Source organism: Cupressus sempervirens, chromosome 4 (genome assembly GCF_028749045.1).
Source record: "Cupressus sempervirens isolate cs-2001-9-10 chromosome 4, ASM2874904v1, whole genome shotgun sequence".
In the NCBI taxonomy this organism is placed as follows: Eukaryota; Viridiplantae; Streptophyta; class Pinopsida; order Cupressales; family Cupressaceae; genus Cupressus; species Cupressus sempervirens.
In genome coordinates, this window is record NC_143121.1 from 215,415,649 (window position 1) to 215,440,525 (window position 24,877).

The window sequence follows — 24,877 nt, forward strand, 5'->3', positions numbered from 1 at the left end:
ATGTTACAAGACATCATTAGTAAATAATACTTTGGTAGATAAATTTTGAATAAGGAAAATACAATTGCAACAAGATTACCATGTCTTTGATAATGAAACAAAACCATACAACACATAAAAATAAAGAAATATCTAAATCGAATAATGCCAAGATCAAAATTCAATCAATAGATGTACTAATATTAAAAATTAGTGTTATCATTAAACTTTATTTCTCAAATCTCTACTGAAGTTGTGGTTTTAAAATGAGGAGTGAGAGAAATTGATTGAGGGTTTTAGGAGGCTAGGTAGTTACTGAGTGCACCTTAAGTATAGAATGTTTTGTTGAGGATTAAGATGGCATAGATTATTTTCCTTTTGTCTTTCTTGCATATTATTTGGAGGATTCATATCGTTCCTTTGGAGGTATAATATGTGTGGCTTCAAACTCATTTGTTTTTTAGTTCTAGTATGTGCCACATAAATTTATCATAGGATTAATGATTTTTTATTTTTTATTTTCTCTTACAAGGGGTGAGGCCTATCATTGTGATAGTCTCCTTTGGAAAAGATCTTCTCCATATTTATATGACGATGCAAGCTATTTGACCTCTTGATTCTACTTACAAAATATTTTGTGAACTATTGTATTAATCTTATAGGTGTATTAGAGAGAGTGGTGATTAACATGGAGGATTTTTGTAGGGAATTTATATCTTGGCATGGTTCTCCTTGATTTTTTCTTCTAAGATTTTCTTTTTTTTATGTTGGGGCATTTACTTCTTTATTTCGCTTGCTCTTATAGATCTTAAGGTTGATGTTCTATAACTAAATTTTTGTTATTTGATTTTTTCTATAGCAAAAAAAAAAAATGGTATATTTAGATGGATCCAAGGATTTTCTATATGTTTTTTTCTTCTTTATGGTCATTGTGCTTTTCTCTAGCTCTTGTTATATTTTAGGTTTCGTTAGGTTGTGACAAATCCTATTTTTTTCATACGTCCTTTGTTTTTGTAGGGATCATTTTTCTTTTTGAATGATTCATCATTCTAAGGTTCATGCTATACAATTCAATTTTTTTTATGGTGGTTAAGGATTGGTCACTTATTATACTTCCTTTTTTGTCTTTTCTAATCCCTATTAATGTGGTGGGATCCCCTTGAGAAGTAGAGAATTTATTTGTTTGAAATAGCTTAGAAGTTATTTTCAGGCCTCTCTTAGTGGTTCCATTTTATGTTGTTTCTGATGAGCTGACAACCATTCCTATTGAGTTGGGGAGTGGTTCCATTTTATGTTGTTTCTGATGAGCTGACAACCATTCCTATTGAGTTGGGGAGTGAGTTTAGAAGAGAGGTGAGAAAATATTAGTTAGAATTTGTTTTTTTCTGTTCTTATTTGCTTTTTGGAGAAAAATTAAAATAAAATTCAAATGTTCATGGATAACCCCAAAATACTTTATTTCTCCTTTTTTGGTTTTTTATGAGGATTAGTTTATTCCAATTATAGTTTATATCTTATCATAGAAAAATGATCATGTCAATCTTCAAGAGGTTATTAGCGCATATCCAAACATGTTGTCAATGTCAAGAGAATATTTTAAAGTCCTATTCTATAATTTACTTGGTGACTTTCTTGACAACTTCCTTGCAACTATATATTTTTATATTTTGTCTTTTGTTATGTTGTAAATTTAGAGCTATCTCTTGAGTTAATTATTGTATGTATGAACTATACTTTATATCTATTTGTTGTTGATTTGGATTTTTAATCATTTTAAATATTTTTGTAAAGATGTTGGATGTCTTTTTAAAAAGTATACTTTAATAACAAGTAAATAGTTTCTCAACTATATTTTACAAAATAAATTTTAATCATAATCAGGTATTATATTAATTTTTACTTATCTACTTAAATATTGGAAAGAAAACACACATTATTGATAGGGGGGGGGAAATTACAAAATTCATGACAATTTTTTGATATTTTGAAGAACTACCATTAGAAAAGATTAAGAATAGTCATAAGATAGGATAGGAAAGGTCTTTGAAGACCAAAGGTGAAAGCAAATAGCATAGTCTAGGAAAGTAGTTATCATGTTTAAATGATATATTTTGTATAGTTTTAATATTTAATTAACCACACTTCTACACAATATTTATGAGTACTATACCTTATATCTTTTTTAATGATTACTTCCCCCAAGCATATAAATATTTTTAAATTAAATAATGAAAAGATTGATGATAAAAAAATACGTTGTACATTATGATGACAAAGTATATCTATATATTAATTATGCTGAAATATAGCATTTAAAATTATAGAACATTTTAAAATAATATTTAAATTTCAAAATAAAAAATTATTTTACAATTAAATTGTTATGGACTATATCACACAAAGTTAATCCATATTAAAGACACATCTTTAACAACATAGTTACATTATTATCTTCAACATTTTGTTTGAAAAAATAAAAAAAAGTTCATGAATTATCATCATAAAAATATGTCTAAAATAGATAGCATTTTATAGTACAATGGTAACTCTTAGACCTTTCATTGTCAATTTCTAAAACTGAGTCTACTCCTACATAACAAATTATAATAAGAAATTTCATATCTAAAATTAGAATTTTAGTCAAATAAAATTTAGAAAGACTTCAAAAAAATTGGTACATAAATTCAACAAGCTTCCTCCTTCGCATCATATAAGTATGACTCAAAATAGCTTTTATTCAATATTAACATTGAAAGACAAGGAATGCACTGGAACGTATGTCTCTATATAAGCTAGCAGCCTCTAACAAACCTTATACCAATGCAAAGATCTGAGAAACTCATAGACTGCTGTACCATATATACATTGTGTAGAAAGCATGGAAGCTATTTCCTTTTCTTATCATAATATTTGTTTAACAATTAACCTCTACCAAAGAGAATACATAAATAGGCCTTAAGTAAAAAATATAAATCAGCATCTGCAATCTAAAAGGTCGAATATAGAGATAATATTTCTATGTCAACGGCTAGACACTCTCTTAGTTACAGTTAGACCTGAAATTTTTATAGCCAGAGTATTTGTAACATCTTATTTGCTAGATTACTTTTGTCGGGTAGAGGATTCGTCGTGGGATATTGCACAGCAAACATGCAGTGATACAAAGTTCAATATATTGTTTTTCAAAGTTAAAACAAATTGCTTATTTGGCATTGCTATATTCACAACCTGAAATACACTTGTTTTCTTGTCGATATTAGATTTCTTCAAGAACAAGGTGCTCTTCATCACAGTTTCACAATGCCCAAACCTCAAAGAAATACTGGAGACCATGTGGGAAAATCTTTTTGAAAAGAAGAAACCGCAGTTTCAGAATGTGGAGGACGGGCAGAGACAGCTGCAGCAGCAACTTCTTAAACAAGCCAAGCCAATTCTGGTTATATTGGATGATTTTTGGTCCAGATCAACCTTGGACAAATTACTATTCGATGGCAGAGGATACAAGACCCTCATTACAACAAGAGTCATTTCTATTGTCCCAAAGACCCCATTTACTAAATTCTATCAATTACAACTGTTGGAGCAAGTCGACGCACTGTCTCTTTTCTGCTTCTGGGCCTTTGGACAGACATCGATTCCAGGAACCACAGATGCAAATCTAGTTAAGGAGGTAAAGAATTTTTTAAAATAAATTATCGTGTTCTTTAATACTTGAATGAATGTAAGTTTCTACTTTTAAATATTTCAATGTGAGCCAAAATATGTATATAAATTTACAACGGTTTTCACGTGTAGAAACACATGGCTTGATGATATGGGCCTTATTGACACATGGTTAAAGATTAGAGCATCTTCCACATCTACATATTTTATGCAAGCCTCATCAGTTTCATTGTCTGTCAGCTGAAAATCTATATTAACTATATTATAGATCCTGGAATATAGCTACGGATTATTATTGACTTCATATTATCTGCATAAATGTATTTCAATGGTTTCCATATTAATTTATTTCGTTGAAATCAATCACAGGTGCAAGCAAAATGTGGAGGCCTACCACTTGCTCTGAAGGTGATTGGAAGCACTTTGCATGGGGAGCCACCGGTAGCCTGGGAAAGGGCAAAGAGCAGGCTTTCCAAAGGCGAGTCCATATCAGATTATCACAGAGAGGAGTTAATTGAATGCTTGGCGACTAGTATTGATTTCTTGGATGATGAAGCGAGAGAGTGTTTCCTAGACTTAGGGACATTTCCAGAGGACAGGAAAATCTGTGCTGATGCGCTATTAGATATTTGGGTTAATGTTAGGAAACTAGAGTGGCAAGATGCCTTTGTCATCTTATTGGAACTTGCAAGCAGAAACCTTTTGAATTTAATTAGCAATCCAAGGTGAACTTCTCTAATCTGTTATGTATAGATTTTTATTTTCTTTAAAATTTAATTATTGTACTGAATTGTTGCTTGTCCTGAGCAGGAATCAGGCAGCTATCTCTTATGGAAATGCCTCTGAACTGTACGTTTATCAGCATGATGTACTACGAGACTTAGCCTTGCACTTGGGATACAGGGACAGTGCAGTCCATAGCAAAAGATTACTTATGCCTTGGAAAGGGAGTAGTTTGCCTCAGATATGGCAAACGCATACTAGTAAAACATTTGACGCTCAAATTGTCTCTTTTCACACAGGTGTGTTTTTTCAGTACCGTATCACAACATTGTTCAGCACACAATGATTACTCCGTGCAGCTTACTTCTCATTTCATTCAGCCTTCGAAGAAACCTAGATACATATATGTCTAGGCCACCCAAATATATTAAAAACATCTCTGATACATAGTCAACTCAATAGACAATGCAATGTATTCTAGATATCTAAATTTATTGCTGCATTTCTCTAGCTTTTCCATACATAAATTGATGTAACATGACTTTGTCTCATTCTCTATCAAATTGTTTCTGTCGATTTGCATTTTGCATTCTCCCTGGTTAAAAAGCTAACCCGAAAATAAGTATTCAATTCCAAACTTAAATGACCTAATCGGATTACTTGTGTTGCATTCATGCAGGCCCTATGAATGAAACATCATGGGATGAAATGAATTTTCCAGAGGCAGAGGTTATGGTGATAGTATTTTCCGCAAGTGAATACTTTCTTCCCCCATTTCTGAAATCCATGAAAAAACTGAAAATTCTCATGGTATTCAATTATGGTTCTAAAAAGGCCACATTAAAAGGAATTGATGCCTTATCTTCGCTCACTCAGCTAAAAGTTCTTCGTTTGGAGAGATTAACTGCACCACGTATTGAAATACAGAACATGAAGAAGCTCTCTTTAAGCTTATGTGAAGGGTTTGAACGCACTTCAACATTCAACAACACCGAGCTGCAAGATTTCAACCTGGATCACTGCAATGACCTTGAAGTGTTGCCTCCTGGAATCTGCCATATGCAATCTATTCAGATGCTCTCTGTTACAAATTGTCATCTTATTCAAAATTTACCCTCTGAATTTGGGAGTATGAGCTGTCTAAGAGTATTACGGCTCTCGGCACTACCAGGCCTCAGAGAGCTTCCTTCATCAATTGGAAATCTTGCGTGGCTGGAATATCTAGACATTTCAATATGCGAGGGTTTGAAGAAACTTCCAGAAGAAATAGGAGAATTAGGAAAACTGAGAGAATTTGATATGAGAGAGTGTTCACGTTTGAAGAAGCTGCCTAGTACCGTGTGTGGATTACGTTCGTTGAAACATGTTGTCTGTGATGAGGAGATTGCAAAGCAGTGGTTGCGGGCCAAGAGCTTTTCTATTCCCGGGCTCGAAGTAGAGATAGTGGAAGCAGAGTTTAATTTGGATTGGCTTCATGATTAAGTACATTTCCTGAAAACAAAATAATATTCTAGGTGTGGAGTTGCATATCATTGCAGGTCTAGGAGACGTGATATCAGCTAATGTCTTATTTCAATAAAGACGGTTATACTGTGAACCAGTGGCCGCAAAAATAGTTTGTTACACTTATTTTGAAATGAATTTTAAGTCCTCCATTTTGCCTTCGGCAGCGCAATGGAGGGTAGTTATTTCCTATTTATATTTTTTGGTTTTGCAATGTTTGATAACTTTTAAGTTTAATTTTTCTAATAGATTGGAGAATATGTGATTGTTTTTGAAAAAGCACTTTTAAGTATTTATTAGATATGTTTGTGTGCGAAGTTAAAGAGGTGGTCATAAATAAAAATAGAGAAAATATATAATAATTGTTTATTTTGATTAATTTATTCTTTAATAAATTATATTTTATAATTTTGAAAGAATGATAGTTTTTAATGAAATAATAAAATATCAATTAGAAAGACATTAAAAAGGTTATAGAGAAGATAATAAAATGTATTCAAGGGGAGCTGAAGATAAGGTGGAAGAATTAGCATAGCTTCTTCCAAGTTACTATTGTTTCTTTTTGGTTTTTTGCTCTAGTTAGGCTGTTTTTTTTTTAAGTGTTGTTGGTTTTGGTGTTGGCCTTTGCTAAGTTATGCTAGTTGTGGGTTTGGTGTGTCTATTGGTCAACACACTCCTTCAGTTTGGAACTTTTACTTTTTTATCTTTCTGTAAAACACTTAGGATTTCAGGAATTGACCTACATTTATTATTTGATTTTTTTTTAAATTCTAATTGCTAGAGGGTTGTATTCCAAAACTGCCTCTTAATGTAGCAAGATTAAATCTAATTACAAACTAAAATAATTTATGAGATAAAGTATCTATAATGTTTTCCTTGAAGATTAGTTCTTAGATTAGTAAGACTTCTTCAAGCATCTCTACAATGACATCATATTGTTCCCCAGTTGCATCTATGGTCATCTAGCTATCATTTATGTTTGGACAACATGATGGACATCATCTGCACATCAAATGTCTTATAATTCTTATAGAGGCGTAATTTTGAACTGGTAGATTTGGGTCTACCATTAATTATTACATGGCTATCCTTACTTGTATGTGTAATCCATTGAGTTTTGATTTCTTCGTTCCCCAAGCACCTAACATTATTCATCATCTTATTACTCTCTACTATACCTTTCGTAGTCTTCAAAGTGTTGGCCTCCTAAGAATAGATCAAGTGTTTTGTCATCAATGAAATTGCTATCAACATCTAGTCATTTTCCTATAGTGGATTTAATAATCTTAGTTCAACTTAATAGCTATATGTGCATTAAAATTATGTAGAAAATTTTATATCATATTTTGTATGACACTATAATCTATTATCAAGATAGAGAGAGGAAATTAATATTTGTTATTAAAATTACACAAGATTTTGGAATTGATGACTACATTCGAAAAAAACAAATTAACACATTTTATATATTGTACAAATTAGACTTTAAATAACAAAAAAATCTTGAAATAGTCCACCACAAAACTATAAGCAAGTGTCACGTAGTGGCTAGTACTTGCCTTGTTAGAGGAGTAGTATTAATTTTTAATATTATTTTTACTAATATAGAGGTGATGCAAAAGAAAAAAATAGTTAAACCTTAATAAAGTCAATTTAAATGTACAATGACAAAAACCTCGGTGGAAGCTAATAAAAGGACATAAAAAAGAAGTGAACAAGCTTAATTACTTGTTATTTATAAGTGCAGTTTTAGAGTTTATATTACTAATATCAATTTTAGATTAAGATTAAGAATTACATTTTAAATTAAAATGGTTATATAAAATATTGAAGTGATTTTTAAATATTTATACTAATTAGAAGATTCAATAATATTTTTCATATTTTTAATAATAAGAAGATAAATTCTTAATATTAATTTTTCTTATAAATTTTTTGAAGAGAAACTAAAAAGTAGCTTTTAGAAAAAAAAATATTGTCTAAGATTTTTTAATATTCATTTATTTTATATAATTTTCAAATTGATATATATATATATATATATATATATATATATATATATTTTGTTAGTAGGAAAAATTATATCCTATTTAATTTATAGGAGAGCTCCTCAATATATAACCATTCATTATTCATCTATAAAAGCTATAGTCAACTACAAAAGTTTGACTATTAAAAAATATAACTAATGATGTTAAAATGTATTTAATAAATTAGATTATCCAAAAAAAAATGATTTGTAAGTATTCTTCACTCTTTTTGGGTTTTAGATTACAAGGATGATCTCTTCTAACTAGAAATTGAAGTAAATCACTTACTTAGTAATAAGCATTTGTTATATAAAGTGAGTTACCATAAGAAGAAAAAATAATTTTCCTTTAAAATTGTGGACCTTAATACTTTACTAATAAAAAATTATAGACATAAGTTTTATATATTTGTAAAACCTAAAAATTACATTAAATGTCTAAATTTCAATTCATTCAATGAATAATTTCAAATAGCTTTGGGAGCTGAAATCTATAGAGACTACAAAATGCAAATAGTACCAAAAAAAACTATTAAGCGGGAGATGAAAAATAAAATTACATTTTCCAAACACCCACAATACATATGAACCTTACTCGTGTGATAATAAATAGTAAAAAGAAATTGAGATTTAAACCATTTGAATCCATGAAAGGCATGCTAACATTGTTAGTCTTTAATGCTATCATTATGGAACATTTCTAAGACAACAAGTAGAATTAGTTGAATAGATATGATTATACTTCCAATGGTGTACTAGGTCCTTGCAAGAGAAAGTTTTTTATTTTATTTTAAAATAAATAAATATTTTAACATTACTAGGCATTTGTATTGGAATGAAATCTTGAAGTCAATTCATATTTCAAGATGATAATTTGATATGTACCTCTAAACATCATAAGGGAGGAAAACCCAATAAAATTTAATAGAATGACCTAAGAAGGGTAATGTTTCCCATCACCTATATTGTTCCATGTTTTTCTACAAAGAAAACAGTGAGAGAAGCCATTATAATGGAGGTCAAAATGACCACTAGTGACACTATTCTCATCTTGTTAAAATAGATTAATGATAGCATGTTAAAATATTGTCATAAAGTTTTGGATATGAAAAAATAAATTTAAAACAATTTCAAAGATATAGAAAAAAAAATTAGATTTTTTTTAAAATTGAAAAGGGTTGGTATTAGTTTCTAACAATTTGTATTGAGATAAGAATAGTTTTAGATTGGTTGTGCATAATTTATTCAAATAGATAAAATTAGTCACTCCACTTAAACATTATTATCTACCCTATGTTGCGTAAATGTTGCAACATGTCCTTTAAAGTTGGGTGGTTGCAGAAAATTTGTGTATAAGACCCTAATTGTTTTGCCCAATGAAATAACTCTAAATTAGTTTTCTTAATATATAAAAGTAAAAAATGTGCATGTTTATTATAGAAAATATTAGTTATATAATAATATTAAAAAATAACTTATTATGATTTATAGAAATAGGAAATTTTAATCACTAATTACAATAGTACTATTCCTACTTCAAGTACTAATAAAATAAAAGATACCAACCTATTTGAATTAACTTACTTTATGAATAATTACAATTTTGATAACCATGAAAGAATATAAATCTTCTAATAAAATAACTACTAAAATAGATATAATTAACAAATGAAATGAAAATCTTTACAAGTAACTAAAAGAGATATACAAATTGCATTTTAGTACATTAATGGTGGGATCATTTTTTTTCAATAATTAAATGCAATGTTATTTTCTATTATTAACATTTTGGAGACCTTTCCAAAACCCAATGTTTATTTTAAGGGAGCATAGAAAAAATCTTGATTTAGTGGGTTCCTATTATATTAACAAAGTTTCTAGAGAAAATAAGGTTATGGAGCCATTGACAACCATATTATTTTAGTTGTGAGGATTATGCCTATAAATTTTTGAACTTATGTTTTGTCTTGTGATGTCATTCTAGGTTAGTCATTGTTATGGCTTTGGTTATCTCTTGTTTTGAAATGTCATATCATATGCAACTATTTATTAATGTTGGGTTAAAACTCACTCCCAAAATTAAGTTGTAAAAGTGTTTTGAGTTCCCATATAAACCATTTTTTCTCAATAAAGAAAAGTTACATTCAACAACATCTAGAATTATTAGAGAAAAAAATAGTATTAAATAATCTTTTGAAAAGTGATTTGAAAAAATATTTAGTGGTTTTATATGGGTTAGTACTTTTTTGTTAGTTTCTCAAATTTTATTTTCATATAATTAAACCTTAGGTAGGCCCCACTCTAGTGTCTAAGACTTCCATGACTATCATGTTTGATGCAACTAAAATTTACAATAACAGGAAATATCAATTTACATAAAAATTCAAAATTATTAATTTTGATGGACTCTCATTAAAAATAATAGCTTTTTATCATTGTTTTAGGCTTCTTGGAGTAAGCCTAACTCTAGGGGAGTGGATGTAATGCCTACCCATCATTTACTTTTTAGTTCTAATTTCCAAATAGTTTAAACCTTTATTCACTCTATCATGCCTAAAACTTGGGCAAAAAGACACAAACATTTTTTTTTGAAAAGGGTTAAAGAAGTTGTACTTAACACTTAAACAAAAAAATATTTGCAATAAGAGTTAGTCCTAAATTTGGATTGAGTAGGTTGATGAGGTTAGAATGTTTGAGTGTCTAATACAATTGTATTCAAAATTGAACTTATGTAAGAGTTGACTATATAGGTAAAACTATTTGATGATAATGTGACATGATGTTAGGTCCTGTATAAAAAACCTATTTTATCCTTCACAGAAAAAACATGGCAAGGGTTATGATTTTTGTTAGGTTTACAAATATCACTTGATAGGGGAAGAGCAGTAAAAACTTTAATGAAATAAAAATTTCATAATTTTAACTGGTGTAAAGGAAAATAATTCAATTACATAAAGAACACGTTAGGAATCATATTCCTAATCTATGTGTTTAATGATATTATCTATTTATTATAATCCTAACTTATTAATCTTAAGGTCTGATTATGAAAGTGATAGCCCGTAATTCACAAGATTTGCTAAATGTAATCAATTAAAATAGTCACATTTAACAATCCCCTTATCCTTACTAAATAAATAATTTTCAAACATATTTGATTTCCCGTGTTATAATCTAAATAAAAAATTTAAAAATATTAGATAATATAGATAATAATAAATTGAAAATATATATATTAATCTCTACATAGGAAGTAATAACTTCAATTTTAATATATATTCAATTTTATTCAAATTGAAATCATATACAAACAAATTAAATTAAAATTAAATACAACCAAATTTTAATTAAATTGAAATTTACTTTTATATTCAATAAATTTGATTGTAAGTAAATTAATATTAAATATGATACAATTGAATTTCAAAATAATTTCAAACTTAATATTTTTAAATAAATAAATTAATTAATTAATCTAATTTTAAACATAATAAAATTTAATAAAACTAAATTAAATTTTAAGCAAATATAAATCTAATTTTATAACAAATTTTTTTGTTTTTTAGAAACTTTGAAAACCCCTTAAAGGGGTTTAGCTTGGTTGCATGGCAAGTCAATAAAGGTAGTACATGTGAAGTTTTGTGAAGAATGCTATAAAGAACAAATCAGATATTGAGCTATCAGTTTAGTAAGAAAATTTTTTATATCCATACCTTTTGTATACCAATTGTACAATTGTATATGCATGTTTGAGTAGTGGGCTCAGCTTACTACTTTTGTAATTGTAATACAAACTCCTAATAAGCTTAAGGTTTCTAGCAATGCCCAGTCCTCTAACAAGGATAGATACACTATATGGATGTAATAGAATCCAAAGAGGGTCAATATCTTTCACAACATTCTTTTTATTAGTGGAACATTTTGTGGGTAGCCTCCCCACTAGGGTTTTCTCTTGGCCAAGGTTTCCCTAGTTAGCAAAATTTGGTGTTATGTGTTGAATAGTATTACTATTATGTCTACTTTTCATGTTGATCAATAATGAATGCTTAAAGAGTGCTAATAATATCCATAGTTGGGAAAAATTTTGTGGAACACTAATTCAAACACCCCCTTGCAGTATTCCCTATTTGTAATAGATACATAGGATGTACTTCATTATACCAATCATAATTATGTATTTTTTATAAAGTTATGTATTTTTAATTTCATCACGGCTATGGACAATTTAATAAAAATCTATTTTAATTAATACAACTTTCATACATGTGACTCAACATGAGAAACCTTTGAGAAATAAAAAAGTGTAACTGAATTACTTAGGTGTAGTTGACATGTATGTGTTATATTTATTTCATATTTTTATCTTGACATTGCATAAAATTTTAAGAAAAAAAAGTTGTTCAATAAAAATTGGAAAATAGTTGATTAATCTCTCTTGGGTTCTCTAGTGGGGCATTACATGAAGTTAAGGTGGTTAAGTATTTCTTTAGAGTTTTAGAGTAACTCAAACTAATTCTTCCTATCATAGGTAAGGGGGAACCATCCAACCAACTAAGTAACTCAATTCTTATTACCCATTGTATAGATTGTTTAGGAAGGGATAAACATTTGCATGCCCCCCTTAATATTGCATAAGTATTAGATATTTAATGTTTGGAATGTTATATTTAACTTTTATGTAGTAGATTATCATGTTACCTAAGTATTTTACTCAATGACATTTGTAAAGAAATCAATGCCTTTGTTTGTGTATTTCCTTTCAAAACATCCTTGTACTAGAGAAAAGGGGTTATTGTTTTGGATAATATTCCATAAAGGTAGAATTATTAGGATAGATCCTTTTTCCATAGTAAAAAAAGTTTATTATTTAATATAAAGTGTTTGACATGGTTCCAATCCTTCCATGTTGACATTAAAGATATTATAACCAATTAGATTAGTATCAAATTTACCATTCATAGATATGTATCCCTTTCCAAATTTTATGTTTAGTTGGAAAAATATTTTAATATTATTTCTTATATGGTCCTTCTATGAATCCTTCCCTTAAGAGGCCTTGGCTGTCCATTTAACTATGATGATTGTTCAATGATAGTTATTTCCCATTCCATCATACCATAGAAAATCTCCAATCTTCTTTTGGACATATTCTATTTGAGTCAAATTACATATCCAAGAAGAGGCATAAAATATGGTGTATGAGGAAATAATAGAAAACTTTAACTCTTCAGGCTAAGATTGGGTACTTTTTATTTTCCATTTGTTGAGCTTCTAAACTAGACTTTTATCTCAACCCATTCCCACATATAATTTAGGTTAGGGTAAATTGACAATCAGATTCCATTAGGATATCTTATAAGATGGGTAGGTTTTCCCTACACATAAGAGAACCTGTCGGATTATAGATGTTGAGAATCCTCCCAACCCAACATGATAGATTTTTCTAGAGAAATTTTCCTTTTATAGGTAGACAATAAGACCTCCAAGTTGTCCTTAAGTTTTCTTTTTTTCATTTTTTTCGTTGAGTTCAATAAGTAAGCTTGTATCATTAATAATGCTAACAAGTGCTTCTAGTAGGGCACCTCTCACATTAGGAGATAAAGAGTCATCCCTAAAGAGATAGAATTGAGAATCTAAAATAATAAATAATAGGGAAGGTACAAGAGGGAACCCTTACCTTATTGATCCAATGAGATCAAATTGGGATGATATGCTTTTATTAAATTCTACAAATTACATTGCTTCTTTCGTAGGAGTTCTAATCGTCTAAACAAGAGGGGATGAGAGCATAAAATCTAGAGCATCATGATGATGAGCTTCAATTCTATTTTCTTTATATATATATATATATATATATATTCTTACTCATAGTCTAGTAGGGTCACATAGAGTTGCAAGCTAGACTCATTATCCCTATTTAGATATTTGCAGCAAGCAATTAATTTTTTCCATGATATATATTTCTTTCATTAACCTTATTTGTGTAGTATTGATTACATGGCACAAGATCTTACCTACTCTAACATCAAGCATCTTTGCAAGAATTTTGTATGATACATGTTTAATAATGTTATTGCCTCATGTTTTTTTTGAATCTTTTAAAATTAGTTTAATCAACCCTAAATTGAAATTTATCCTAAGAAATTCATAATCAATAGCTTTATAGTACACTTGATACAACTTCTCTTCTATTCATTTAATATTTTTATTTTTTATAATTCCAATCACAATCTATCTAGCTCAATGGTCTTGTCATCACCAATATTGAGTATGACATTATTAATTTCTAGAACTAATATGAGACTACTTTCGAAAATCTCACTCTCTTTAGTGACTTTCTTAGGGATAATTCTTTTAATATTCTTTCTTTTAAGTAAAAGTTCAAACTAAATAAAGTTAACATACAAACACATACCATCAACTACCTATCACCTATAATCTCGCTGCTAATTGACAATTAGAGGGCCCATCAGAATTAGGATTTTGAAAAAATGGCCAATATTTCAAATTTACGTGAACCCATTGATAATCACAAGTGCTTGTTTCAATCCTTTTAATCTGCACCATGATGTTGACGCAATTTCCCCATGATGTTTTTTAGCCATTTTCAACGGAGGCATAGCTGGTTTCAACTTCTCTGTCAAACAATGAAGAAAGATTATCATATACAGTGATTATTACAGGTTTATTCTTTTCCTGAATCTGCCGATTAACTCCGGAAATATGAAGGCGAGCGCTATTGAAAGGGGCTGGAACGGGCCACTAGCATATATACTCTTCGCTCTCACTGTAACAAGTATAGCTCACAGCTGTGGCAAGTGCAATGCTGGCAGGGAAGATACTCTTTCCTTGGGCGCGTCTCTAAGGGAAAATCAGAAATTAATTTCAAAGAATGGAACGTTCGAATTGGGATTCTTCAGCCCAGATGGAAATAATAACTGGTACATTGGCATCTCGTACGGAAAAATAAAAGAGAAGACAATTGTTTGGGTTGCTAACAGAGAAAAACCTGCAAAGAAGAGCCCGGGAGTTTTAAAGTTGTCAAGACAAGGTAATCTGGGAGTTTTTAGCGCAGATCAGAATGTGTTGCTTTGGTCGGCCAATATCTCGAACAAGGCTTCCCGCGCCGTGTTATTAGATTCTGGGAATCTTATAATGGTTACCAATGAAAATAAATCTGATAAGATTGTTTGGCAGAGTTTTGATCATCCCGTTGATACCTGGTTGCCTGGGATGAAGGTCGGTGGAAAGAAAGAGTTAGCCTGTTGGAAGAATTCACTGGATCCATCTCCGGGGCTCTTTTCGAAAGGGATGGATCCATCAGGGATCCAGCAATTTGTGCTAATATGGAACAACTCTGTACAGTATTGGGAGAGCGGGGTTTGGGATGGTCAGGGTTTCAGTCGAATCCCAGAAATGAAATTGAATAGATTCTTCAGTTACAGTGTTGAAAATACCACCTCTGGTTTCTCCATTAGTTATTCATGGACACCGGCAGCGAACGTACTCACACGTTTTGTCCTACAGAAATCCGGAGTACTGCAATTATATGCTTTGTATGATAACACTAGTTGGAGTGTGGTGTGGTCTCAACCGACAGATGAATGCAGGGTATATGGAATTTGTGGTGCCTTCGGAATATGCAACTCCAACAACGTTCAGTTTTGCAGCTGCGTGGAAGGCTTCATACCCAGAGACAATCGCGCCTGGAACTCGCAGGATTGGCCCTCAAGTGGCTGTGTTCGTCAGAGCCCACTAAACTGTTATTCCAATAATGGAAGCTCTGATAGATTTATGCACTATAATGTAACATTGCCTATTGATCAGGCTTTTACATATCCCGCAACCTCGAATCAAGACTGTGAGAAGGCCTGTCTGAAGAACTGCTCCTGCACTGCGTTTACATTCATTCCGCCTTCAGGGCCCTGCCAAATGTGGTCTGGAGATCTGTTAAATATGCGCACTTCTCCATCAAAATCAAATTCAGATGTCTTTATTCGATTAGCCGCCTCTGCAACAACAACGTTTGGTAATAAAAAATCCTCCCTCGGAAGCAAAACAATGGTAAGTGTAATGGGCGCAGTGCTTGGTATTGTTGGTACTCTTACAATTTGTTTATGCCTCTTTTCATTTTTAATGTGGCGTAGACATCGGCTACAATATTTGAAGGAAATGGGTATAGATTCTTCGAATTCCTTTCTTAGAGTGTTTAGTTATAAAGAGTTGAAGATTGCAACTAGGAATTTCAATTCTCAGTTGGGGAGCGGTGGTTTCGGCTCGGTGTTCAAAGGAACCCTAAAAGACGGCACGCTGGTGGCTGTAAAGAAACTGGCCGATGATTCAAGGGAAGATCAGAAGCAATTCCGAGCGGAGATCAGTTCTCTTGGAACAATACAACATGTAAATTTGGTACGGCTTAGAGGATTTTGTGTACAAGGAACTCAGAGATTCCTTGTTTACGATTATATGCCCAATGGGTCATTGAATTCACTACTTTTCAGAAGCAACTCCCAAATCAAACGAAAGATACTCGATTGGAAGACCAGATTTCAGATCGCCCTGGGCACAGCAAGAGGGTTATTTTATCTCCACGAAGAATGCAGAGAGCGCATCATTCATAACGATGTTAAGCCTGAAAATATTCTCCTGGACAATGAATTTTCCCCAAAGTTGGCTGATTTTGGGATGGCCAAGCTGGTGGATAGAGATTTCAGCCGGGTCCTGACAACAATGAGAGGAACGAGGGGTTACTTGGCTCCAGAGTGGCTATCGGGTCTTCCAATCACTCCAAAGGTTGATGTGTACAGTTATGGTAGGACTCTCCTTGAAATCATTTCTGGCCGAAGGAATCTTGACATGAGCGTTTTAGATTTTAAAAAGCGTTATTTTCCGTCATGGGCCACAGCTCAATTTTACCAGGGAAATATAAAAAACATTGTAGAGGAAGGCGTTGAACTTGCAGAGGAGGCGGTTGTAGAAGCCAGAAGAGCCATTGTAGTAGGGTTGTTATGCATCGCAGAGGATGAAAATGTGAGGCCAACAATGGGACAAGTATTGCGGATGTTGGAAGGTAAGATGGAGCTTCCAACTCCGCAGATTCCGAGCGATAGCGACTGCGATGTCATTGCTTGAAATAGTTTCTAAGTGGAAAAGCATGGGAAGCATTATCAAGTTAGGTGTGGATGCATTATCAAGTTAGGTAGGAGCGAGGTTACAACTGTCTTTTTTGAGAGAATCATTTGACTTGCGAGTAAAGTCGAGTCCGAGCCGATCTTCTGTAATTTCCAAAAGCTATAAATTAAACTAGTGATCGTTACACGATGGCTTGTCCCTGTTCCACGCAAACAAAATTATGTAGGTTTTGTCCTTTTTATTGTTCTTCAGCTTTCTTGAGTATTTACATGCGTACAATGTTACATAAAATTTAGATCGCTCGGATTTTTCTATTGCAATAAATATGAGCCTTTTATCTTGTTGAAAACCAAATTGCCGCTCTTCTGAATTGTTTAATATCTACACAAAATTCACACAATCGTCGTCATGCGTTCTCTAACACCTCATATCCTAAATACTGTTGTCTGATTATAGTTTTAATTATTTATGGCACTGGTTGTCATGTTTTGACTAAGCATAGCCTTTAGATTTAAAGTAATTGTGATGTTTTATGTGAGGGATCCTATGTCTTTTCTTTAAAAAAGGTCTGAAATAAGTTCTAAAAGATATTGGTACTAATCTTAAATGCCAATTGGTACAGAAAATGCAAATGCAAATAACTATATTATTAGTCCCCGCCTCTATGGCGGGGACTATAGTTTCACCCTCTTATTTTCAATTAGAATGTGCATTGGAAGTTGCGTTGATCTTCAAAATCTCTTTCTATACTAAGGTCATTTTAAATTTGAGCATTAAACAAAATTTTAGAATTTAATTATCTTGTGGGTTATTGGATGCTCCTTCTTCACTCCGTAGTCTTTTCAATTAGAAGGAAATACATTTGCAATGATGGGAGCGTGGCGTTTTGCAGAGCATAAAGCATGTTAGTCTATTAAAATGGGTGGCACTCTGGATGAGTTTTTGTTCTATTCCCTTATTAGTGTATTAGAACCACCTTCTCATTCTTTTTCACTTACAATCTAGTGTTATGCCGAAGCCAATATTTTCTGGACTCTAAATGCTCAACCATCTCCGCTGCCACAGCAATTTGATAGGAATGTATTTTAGTTCCATTTTTATTTTTTATTTTTTTGTGCACTCTCGCCATTGTCATAGGGCCCTATATTTGGAGACATTCAAAGCCCGTCTCTCCTTCTTAATGGTGATTAAAACTGAATGTCTTCCTTTACTGCAAGACCATTCACATGATTCTATATTATTTCACGCATAATGTGGGGCCTGCAATTGCATTCTATATGGATTTGACGGCTTTGATTCAAGAAAGAGAAGGTTTCTTTTCTCTAGAAGATTAACTTTGTGGATTTCATATTCTTATGTGGGCCACTGCTTTATTGGGAGAAACCTTTGATTTTACTAGAATATTTCCCCTTTTACCTCTGTAATGTAGGTTACTATGTTTACTTTGGAAATAGAAATAAAAAATAATGCAGATATTTATGCCTTTGAAGACTTATTCTCTATAGAAATTTTGTTCTAGTTTTTTACAAGAACATACATATTCTACAGTTTCTTCCTTTAAACATAAAATACATGAAAGACAAACAATTAATTAGCATTCTGCAATCAATTAATGACATCTTCATACATATTTGGTCTTATATGTACCTTTGATGAGGATTTCTTTTTGTGTTGTCATTCTTGGCATTTGCTTTGTACTTAATTGTGGGGTTTCCATTTTCTAGGGCCATGACAAAATTGAAACCCTAGCTCCTTGTATTTCATATTCTGTTTGAGACATGGCCATCATTTTTTCTCTATGGTCATAGCTTCCAATCATGAAAATAAGTCTAATTTGGCCTCTATGTGTTGATCTATTCATAAGGAAATGACCTTAGTGTAAAAGCTTCACACTATTTTGGAAGTGTATATCTTGACATGACATATAGTTCCTTGTTTATTATTTATTGATATGTGGAAAAAATCATACAATAGCAATCTCTGGACTTCCAAAATTACTCATGACACTCTCCATTTCTTCGTGGACATTTGACATTTCCAAAAAATTTCTTCTCAGCTCAAGGTTAGAGGATTGCAGTTTTGATAGTTTGTTTCAACTTTATAGCACAAGTCTAGAATTCCATATTGTTCTAGTCTAGGCATTTTTTTTACATGCAATTTTCTTAGTTTGAAGTCTAATATTCTTTCTATAAATGTATGCAACTTCTATTTTGTTTCTTTCTTTTGTAGCACTTGCAGTCTTTCATAGCCTTTCATCATACACACTTAGTTGTTTTTGCAAATAATTTATTTTTGAAGCTTAATTTTCTATATAGAAATTACCGCAAAATAGAATCTCTCATGTAGAAGTGTTCTCACTCTTTACAAATGCCATACATTATAAAATAATGGCTTTTGGAAATAGTAGAGTTCATGTAATTAAAAGATTAGCTTCAATTTCTTATTGAAATCTCTTATTAATAATTGCATCTTCTATTAGACATTATACATTTAAATAATCAATTTTCTTTAACTCTTTTAATTGTATTTCTACATTTGCAGATCATATCCACGGTGACAAGAAATCTCACAATAAGATTTCACTATCATTCTTATTGAATCATAATATTTTTGAGGATGAAAGTGAGGGTTGTAGGGAAATGCTTGAACATGGGCAGAGGAAAATGATCATAGTATCTTTTTGCACACTTATGGAGTAGAAATCTTAGGTTCTTGAGATTTAGGATTTATTTTTAGTCTAGTATCTTTTGTAGTGGCTTATGAACTAAAAACTTGTTGTATTATGCTTGTAAATTTGTTTGATTTGTTATTCTAAAACCTTAAGATGAGATAACCATAGGGATTTAAAGGATAAACAATTTTTCTACCCTACTTTTATTTTCATCTTTTATGAAAATATTATTTTACATTTAATGAAGTATCAAATTAGATGTGTATACAGTGAAAATATTGTTCTGTGATTCTCAAATCATTTTTCATTGCAATAAAATAACATTTTCTACTACAATAAGTAGTCTAAGCTAAGAAGTTTATGTTCAGTTACTTTACTTGAGATATAGGTAGGACATTGCCAAAGATTATAAAATTTAGTATGTCAAGAACCATTGTAGTCCTCAAAACCACATTCCACACACACTCTTATCAACTACCTTGTTTGTTCTTCCACATTTTGCATATAGGTCTACATTTATTACCAACATATAAATATTTTTAAAATGTGGGGTGCAAAGTGTAGACATCTTACATGAAAATTAACCATAAAGAAGAAGCAACATATTCCTATATGAAAACTAACCTACATGTAATATTTTTTCTACATGTATCTATTACAATTCATTCTCCCATATTGCATGTAAGATATTTCATTCACTTATCATTGAATTGTATAATTTCTACTTAGGCCCAACTCTACAACTATTTGTACCACTCCTCCCTCTTTCAATTCTATCTACTCCTCCCTCTTTCAATTCTATTTGTTCCTCCCTATTTCTTTTATTCAATCCTCATTCAATTCTATTTACTCCCCTCTCCCTCTTTAAGGTAGGGACTCAAGTTTTATAGAGCTCTTGTTTTAAAATGGTTGAATGATGTGAATAGAGTATGAATAATTACAATAATATTTAAATAAGTTTTCAAATTTTACAATAATCAAAATAGAATAGAAATGATAACAATGTCATTTTAGGGACTCAAGCTCTACAAAGCTCTTATTTTAAAATGGTTGAATGATGTGAATAGACTATGAATATTTACAATAATATTTAAAATATGTTTTCAATTTTTACAACAAGCAAAATAGAATAGAAATAATAAAAATGTCATTTCATTCATATTTCTTGTAGTAGCATCATCTTATTGGAATTTCATATGGGTGTTTAAATATTTTAATTTTTCATTATAATATTTTTAATTGTGTTCTTTATATATTGGATATTATTGAAAATATATATCAATTGACTACATTAAAATGGTGGTGAATGCCTACTTGAGAATTGAAGATTCACATTTTTATCTTCCTTCAATCTGCTTTACATAATTACATTATAGAAGAGAGCACTATAAGATTTGGTGCAACAATTCATTTTCAAACTTTCTTGACTTTTTTCTTACATATGTTAGATTTTATTACATCTTTAATTTAATTTGACTTTTTTAAGGAAAAAATGGCAAGCTACTATAATATTTATATAAAAATATGATTCAAAATAGGTCAACTAGGAAAGAATCAACAAGAAAACCTAGCATCATCCCTTTTAATTACACTAGTATAGTTTCCATAGTTACATTTATGAGCAACATTAAGAGTGTATCATGAATACATTAAGGAGTATCAACTATCTCCCATGAATATGCTTCCAATTAATAAAATTGTCTGTGAAAACAAAATATCATCACATTTGATGCTCAAATTTACACATTATCAAACAAAAAACAAAAGTCCAAAATTCATTTCACTATTCACTCCTCTATATCATCATAGCCACGAAGCCCCCTATATACCTTAGCATTCATATCCACCATATCTTGGGTTCATCCATATTCTATGTCACCCTACATTCTTGAATTCCTGCATTTTGTAGATGCCTTGTCCCAGCCACAAGCACCCTAAGACATGATGGGGTCCCATCCAAAACACTCCACCTCTAATAATTTTGGGGACAATCCAGACCCAACTTGTACTGCATTAAGCAATGATAGTATTTTGGATGTAGCTAGATAATCCCAAGCATTCCATTTGTTCTCCTGAGCAACCCAACAATTTGATGTCACCATATTTGGACCTTGACTATGAAGCATATTGGAAAATATTTGAAAATCTAAAAGATCACACCCAACTTTCTTTACTCTTTCCTCTAATTGAAAACCTAGTACACAAGAAGTGGTCTACAACACAACTTTCATTTGGGAAGAGTTGCGCTTATCAATTGCCTTTTTTAGGGCTTCAAACATAATGAGACATTGTGAAAAGTGAATGATATATGTCCTTCAAATTTTCTACAACCTGTACTTCCAATCACATGTATTAGTGACCAAATATTACACATGAGAGAGTGGCGATGCTCGAATTGAATCCCTTATTGATTAATTATTTCAGCAAGCACTATCTATTCCAAATTGTGCTCAAATTAATGATGCAAACAATAACAAGTAGTCTTGTCTACTTCAAATAATCTTTTAAGATTACCATACTTTTCAATCATAGGAAATGGATGTAATTATGAGAATATCAACCCATCACAATCCAAATTTGAGAGATAATCTGCTACTTGGTTACCTTCCTAAAATGTATGATAAATGAAACATCTTGACATTCATCTAGAAGCCCCCAAACTTGATTGAAGATATACTTTAATTTCTATGAATATTCTCTATTATATGTACAAGCATCTATAATGACTGACGAGTCTCCTTTAATGTGCAACATTTGATAACTACCTTGCTTAGCTAGAATGGGGCCAACAAGTAGAGCTTGAACTTCTACCATGTTATTAGTACTAGTAGGTAGAGGGGATGTTGTAATAGCCACTACTATTCCATGAGAATCTTGGATACATTCCCCCAGACCAAAATTTCTTGGGTTTCCTCTAGATGCCTCATTGAAACTCAATTTCCAAAATCCCTTAGATGGAGATCTCTAATAAACCTCCATTCAAAACATAGAAGAGGATGTTATGTTATTGATTGTCCAACCATTGGGAATGATTAGCTACCTCCAATCTTGAATTACTTTAGAATCCCATGAAGTAATAATAGGATTAAATTTGTAATTTCTTAGACCCATGTTAGTCACTTTTGATATTGCTCTCTCAATTGCCTCTTGAATTTTGTCTATTGTAGAGACCTCTTTTCTAAAAATGTGCTTGTTTTATTCCCACCATATAGCCCACACAACTAATGTTGGGGTGCACTTCCAAAGATTTGCAAATAATGAGTTTGGATAAAGGGCTAGCCAAGCTTGAAACAAGCCCCATATATTATTTTGGAGTGGAGTACTATAATTTAACTTATTTATATGTACTACAAGTTAAAGATTAAAAAAGAAATATCACATATTTAAACCTTTTTTTTATAATATTCTCTATGACTTCTTTAATTTTAACTCCTTCAACAATATTAAACATTAAATAACATAAGGAAATAATATTTCCTTATTTACAAAACTTATTTATAGAGCAACTTGTATCAAAGGAATTTTGTATAGCCTATATTTATTGGATCTATTAGTTGTTAAGAATTGTGTCTCAACCTCACAAGATTTTTTCCAGAAAAATCTAGAATTTGTTTGTGGTAGTTTTCCACATGTTTATGAGTTGGAAAAAGGTGTATGAGTTGTTAAAAATGTGTCTTTTCCCTAATGCAATATAGGAAGGCTATTTTTAGAGTATAAACAACTTATTATATGACTTCTAGGGGGTCTAAACTAAGGACAAAGTTATGGACAAAAATGCTATTATTGGAGTTACAAATGGCAAGTGGATAACATGTGACATGGTTGTTTTGCCCATGATTTTGTAAGACCACAAATGGTTTCCAAGTTTTAAATAATTATAAAAGGAGGTCTTGGACAACTGTTTGTATCATTGAGTTATTTTTGCAAGATTGGGTGCTAGAACGAGTCTCTCTGAGTCCAAGTCCAAGTTCGAGTTATGGTGATGTGCTCCTGTAAAAACTTGCATTGCAAGAGTATTATAATTTTCTTGATTTGAGAATACATTGTGTGGGTTTTGGAGCATGGGGTTTTTATCCTGGAAGGGTTTCGCCATAGTAATCATTGTGTTATGTTTTTATTGTTATTTTGATTATGTTATTATTCATTTTTTGAGATCTCTGCAATAGTTAGTTGAATACGCATAATTGTCCTCTCAAGATTAGCATAGGAAGTGATTTTGCACAACTTTTCTTCCTTATTAGTGGTATCAAAGCTTGATCAATTTTGGTTCTATTTGTTGGGTACAAGGTTTTTTGAGCTAATAAAGGTTTGAATGGGAGCTTGTGCAAAAAATTTCATTTTTGTGTTGCAAGATTACAAAGATGGCAAACATATCAAGGGGATTGATGTAGAGAAGTTTTCTAGCACAAACTTTGAGAGTTGGAAGATGAAGATGGAAGATCTATTGATTGATTGGGATCTATGGAATGTGATTGATGAGAATAAGAAGAGGCTTGATGATCTAACTTCAACCACACAGTATGATGTAATCAACATAAAAGCTAAAGGTATCATTAGATTGTGCCTTACAGACTTGATTTTGATTAATATCCATGAAGAACCTACTATGAAGAAGTTCTAGAAGAAGCTAAGTGACATATATCAAGAAAAATCACTTGTGACCAAGATTTTCTTGAGGAAGAAGTTGTATTCCTTGAGAATGGAAGAAGGTGGATAAGGTTCTGAGCATCTTAAAAGTTTTAATATGTTGGTGACTTAGTTAAACTCAATTGGGGAGTTGATGGATGAAGAAGAAAGGTGGAAAATATTTCTATGCTCCTTTCTAGACTCATGAGACAGCCTTATCATGGTCATAGGGATCAGTTTTGTTGTCTTGAAGATGGAGGATGTTTTTGGTTCTCTACTTTCAGAGGAGATGAGAAGGAAGGTCTCTCTGAATGCTAAAGAGGCTTTGAGTGTTTGAGGAAGGCCAAAAGAAAGAGGCAAGAATGAAAAGAAACATGGTTGTTCTAAGTCCAAGAATAAGGGGAGATCAAAATCTCTTGGTAAATCTAAAGCAATCTGCTAGAATTGTGGGAAACCTAGACACTTCCAAAAGAACTACAAAGAGGAAAAGAAAAAGAAGAAGAAGCAAGATTATGACTTTTAGTCTGAGAAGGAAGATGGAGATGTTTTCA

At 31.4% G+C, this 24,877-nt stretch overlaps 1 protein-coding gene and 1 pseudogene across 2 annotated transcripts in view; both read left to right on the forward strand.

The window, feature by feature from the left end:
* Positions 1-6,064, forward strand: part of LOC149560759 (putative disease resistance protein At4g33300) — a 35,858-nt gene extending 29,794 nt beyond the window's left edge. Inside the window, exons 2-5 of the mRNA XM_089823660.1 lie at positions 3,240-3,649; positions 4,012-4,367; positions 4,453-4,664; positions 5,045-6,064. Coding sequence (XP_089679786.1) covers positions 3,240-3,649; positions 4,012-4,367; positions 4,453-4,664; positions 5,045-5,847 — 1,781 coding nt within the window. The 3' untranslated portion in view covers positions 5,848-6,064. The remainder of the gene's footprint in view (positions 1-3,239; positions 3,650-4,011; positions 4,368-4,452; positions 4,665-5,044) is intronic.
* An 8,386-nt stretch (positions 6,065-14,450) lies between these two features.
* LOC149560760 (G-type lectin S-receptor-like serine/threonine-protein kinase At2g19130 pseudogene) lies at positions 14,451-17,215 on the forward strand (annotated as a pseudogene). The gene has a single exon (XR_016363721.1). The product of XR_016363721.1 is annotated as a G-type lectin S-receptor-like serine/threonine-protein kinase At2g19130 pseudogene (transcript).
* The last annotated feature ends 7,662 nt before the right edge of the window (positions 17,216-24,877 follow it).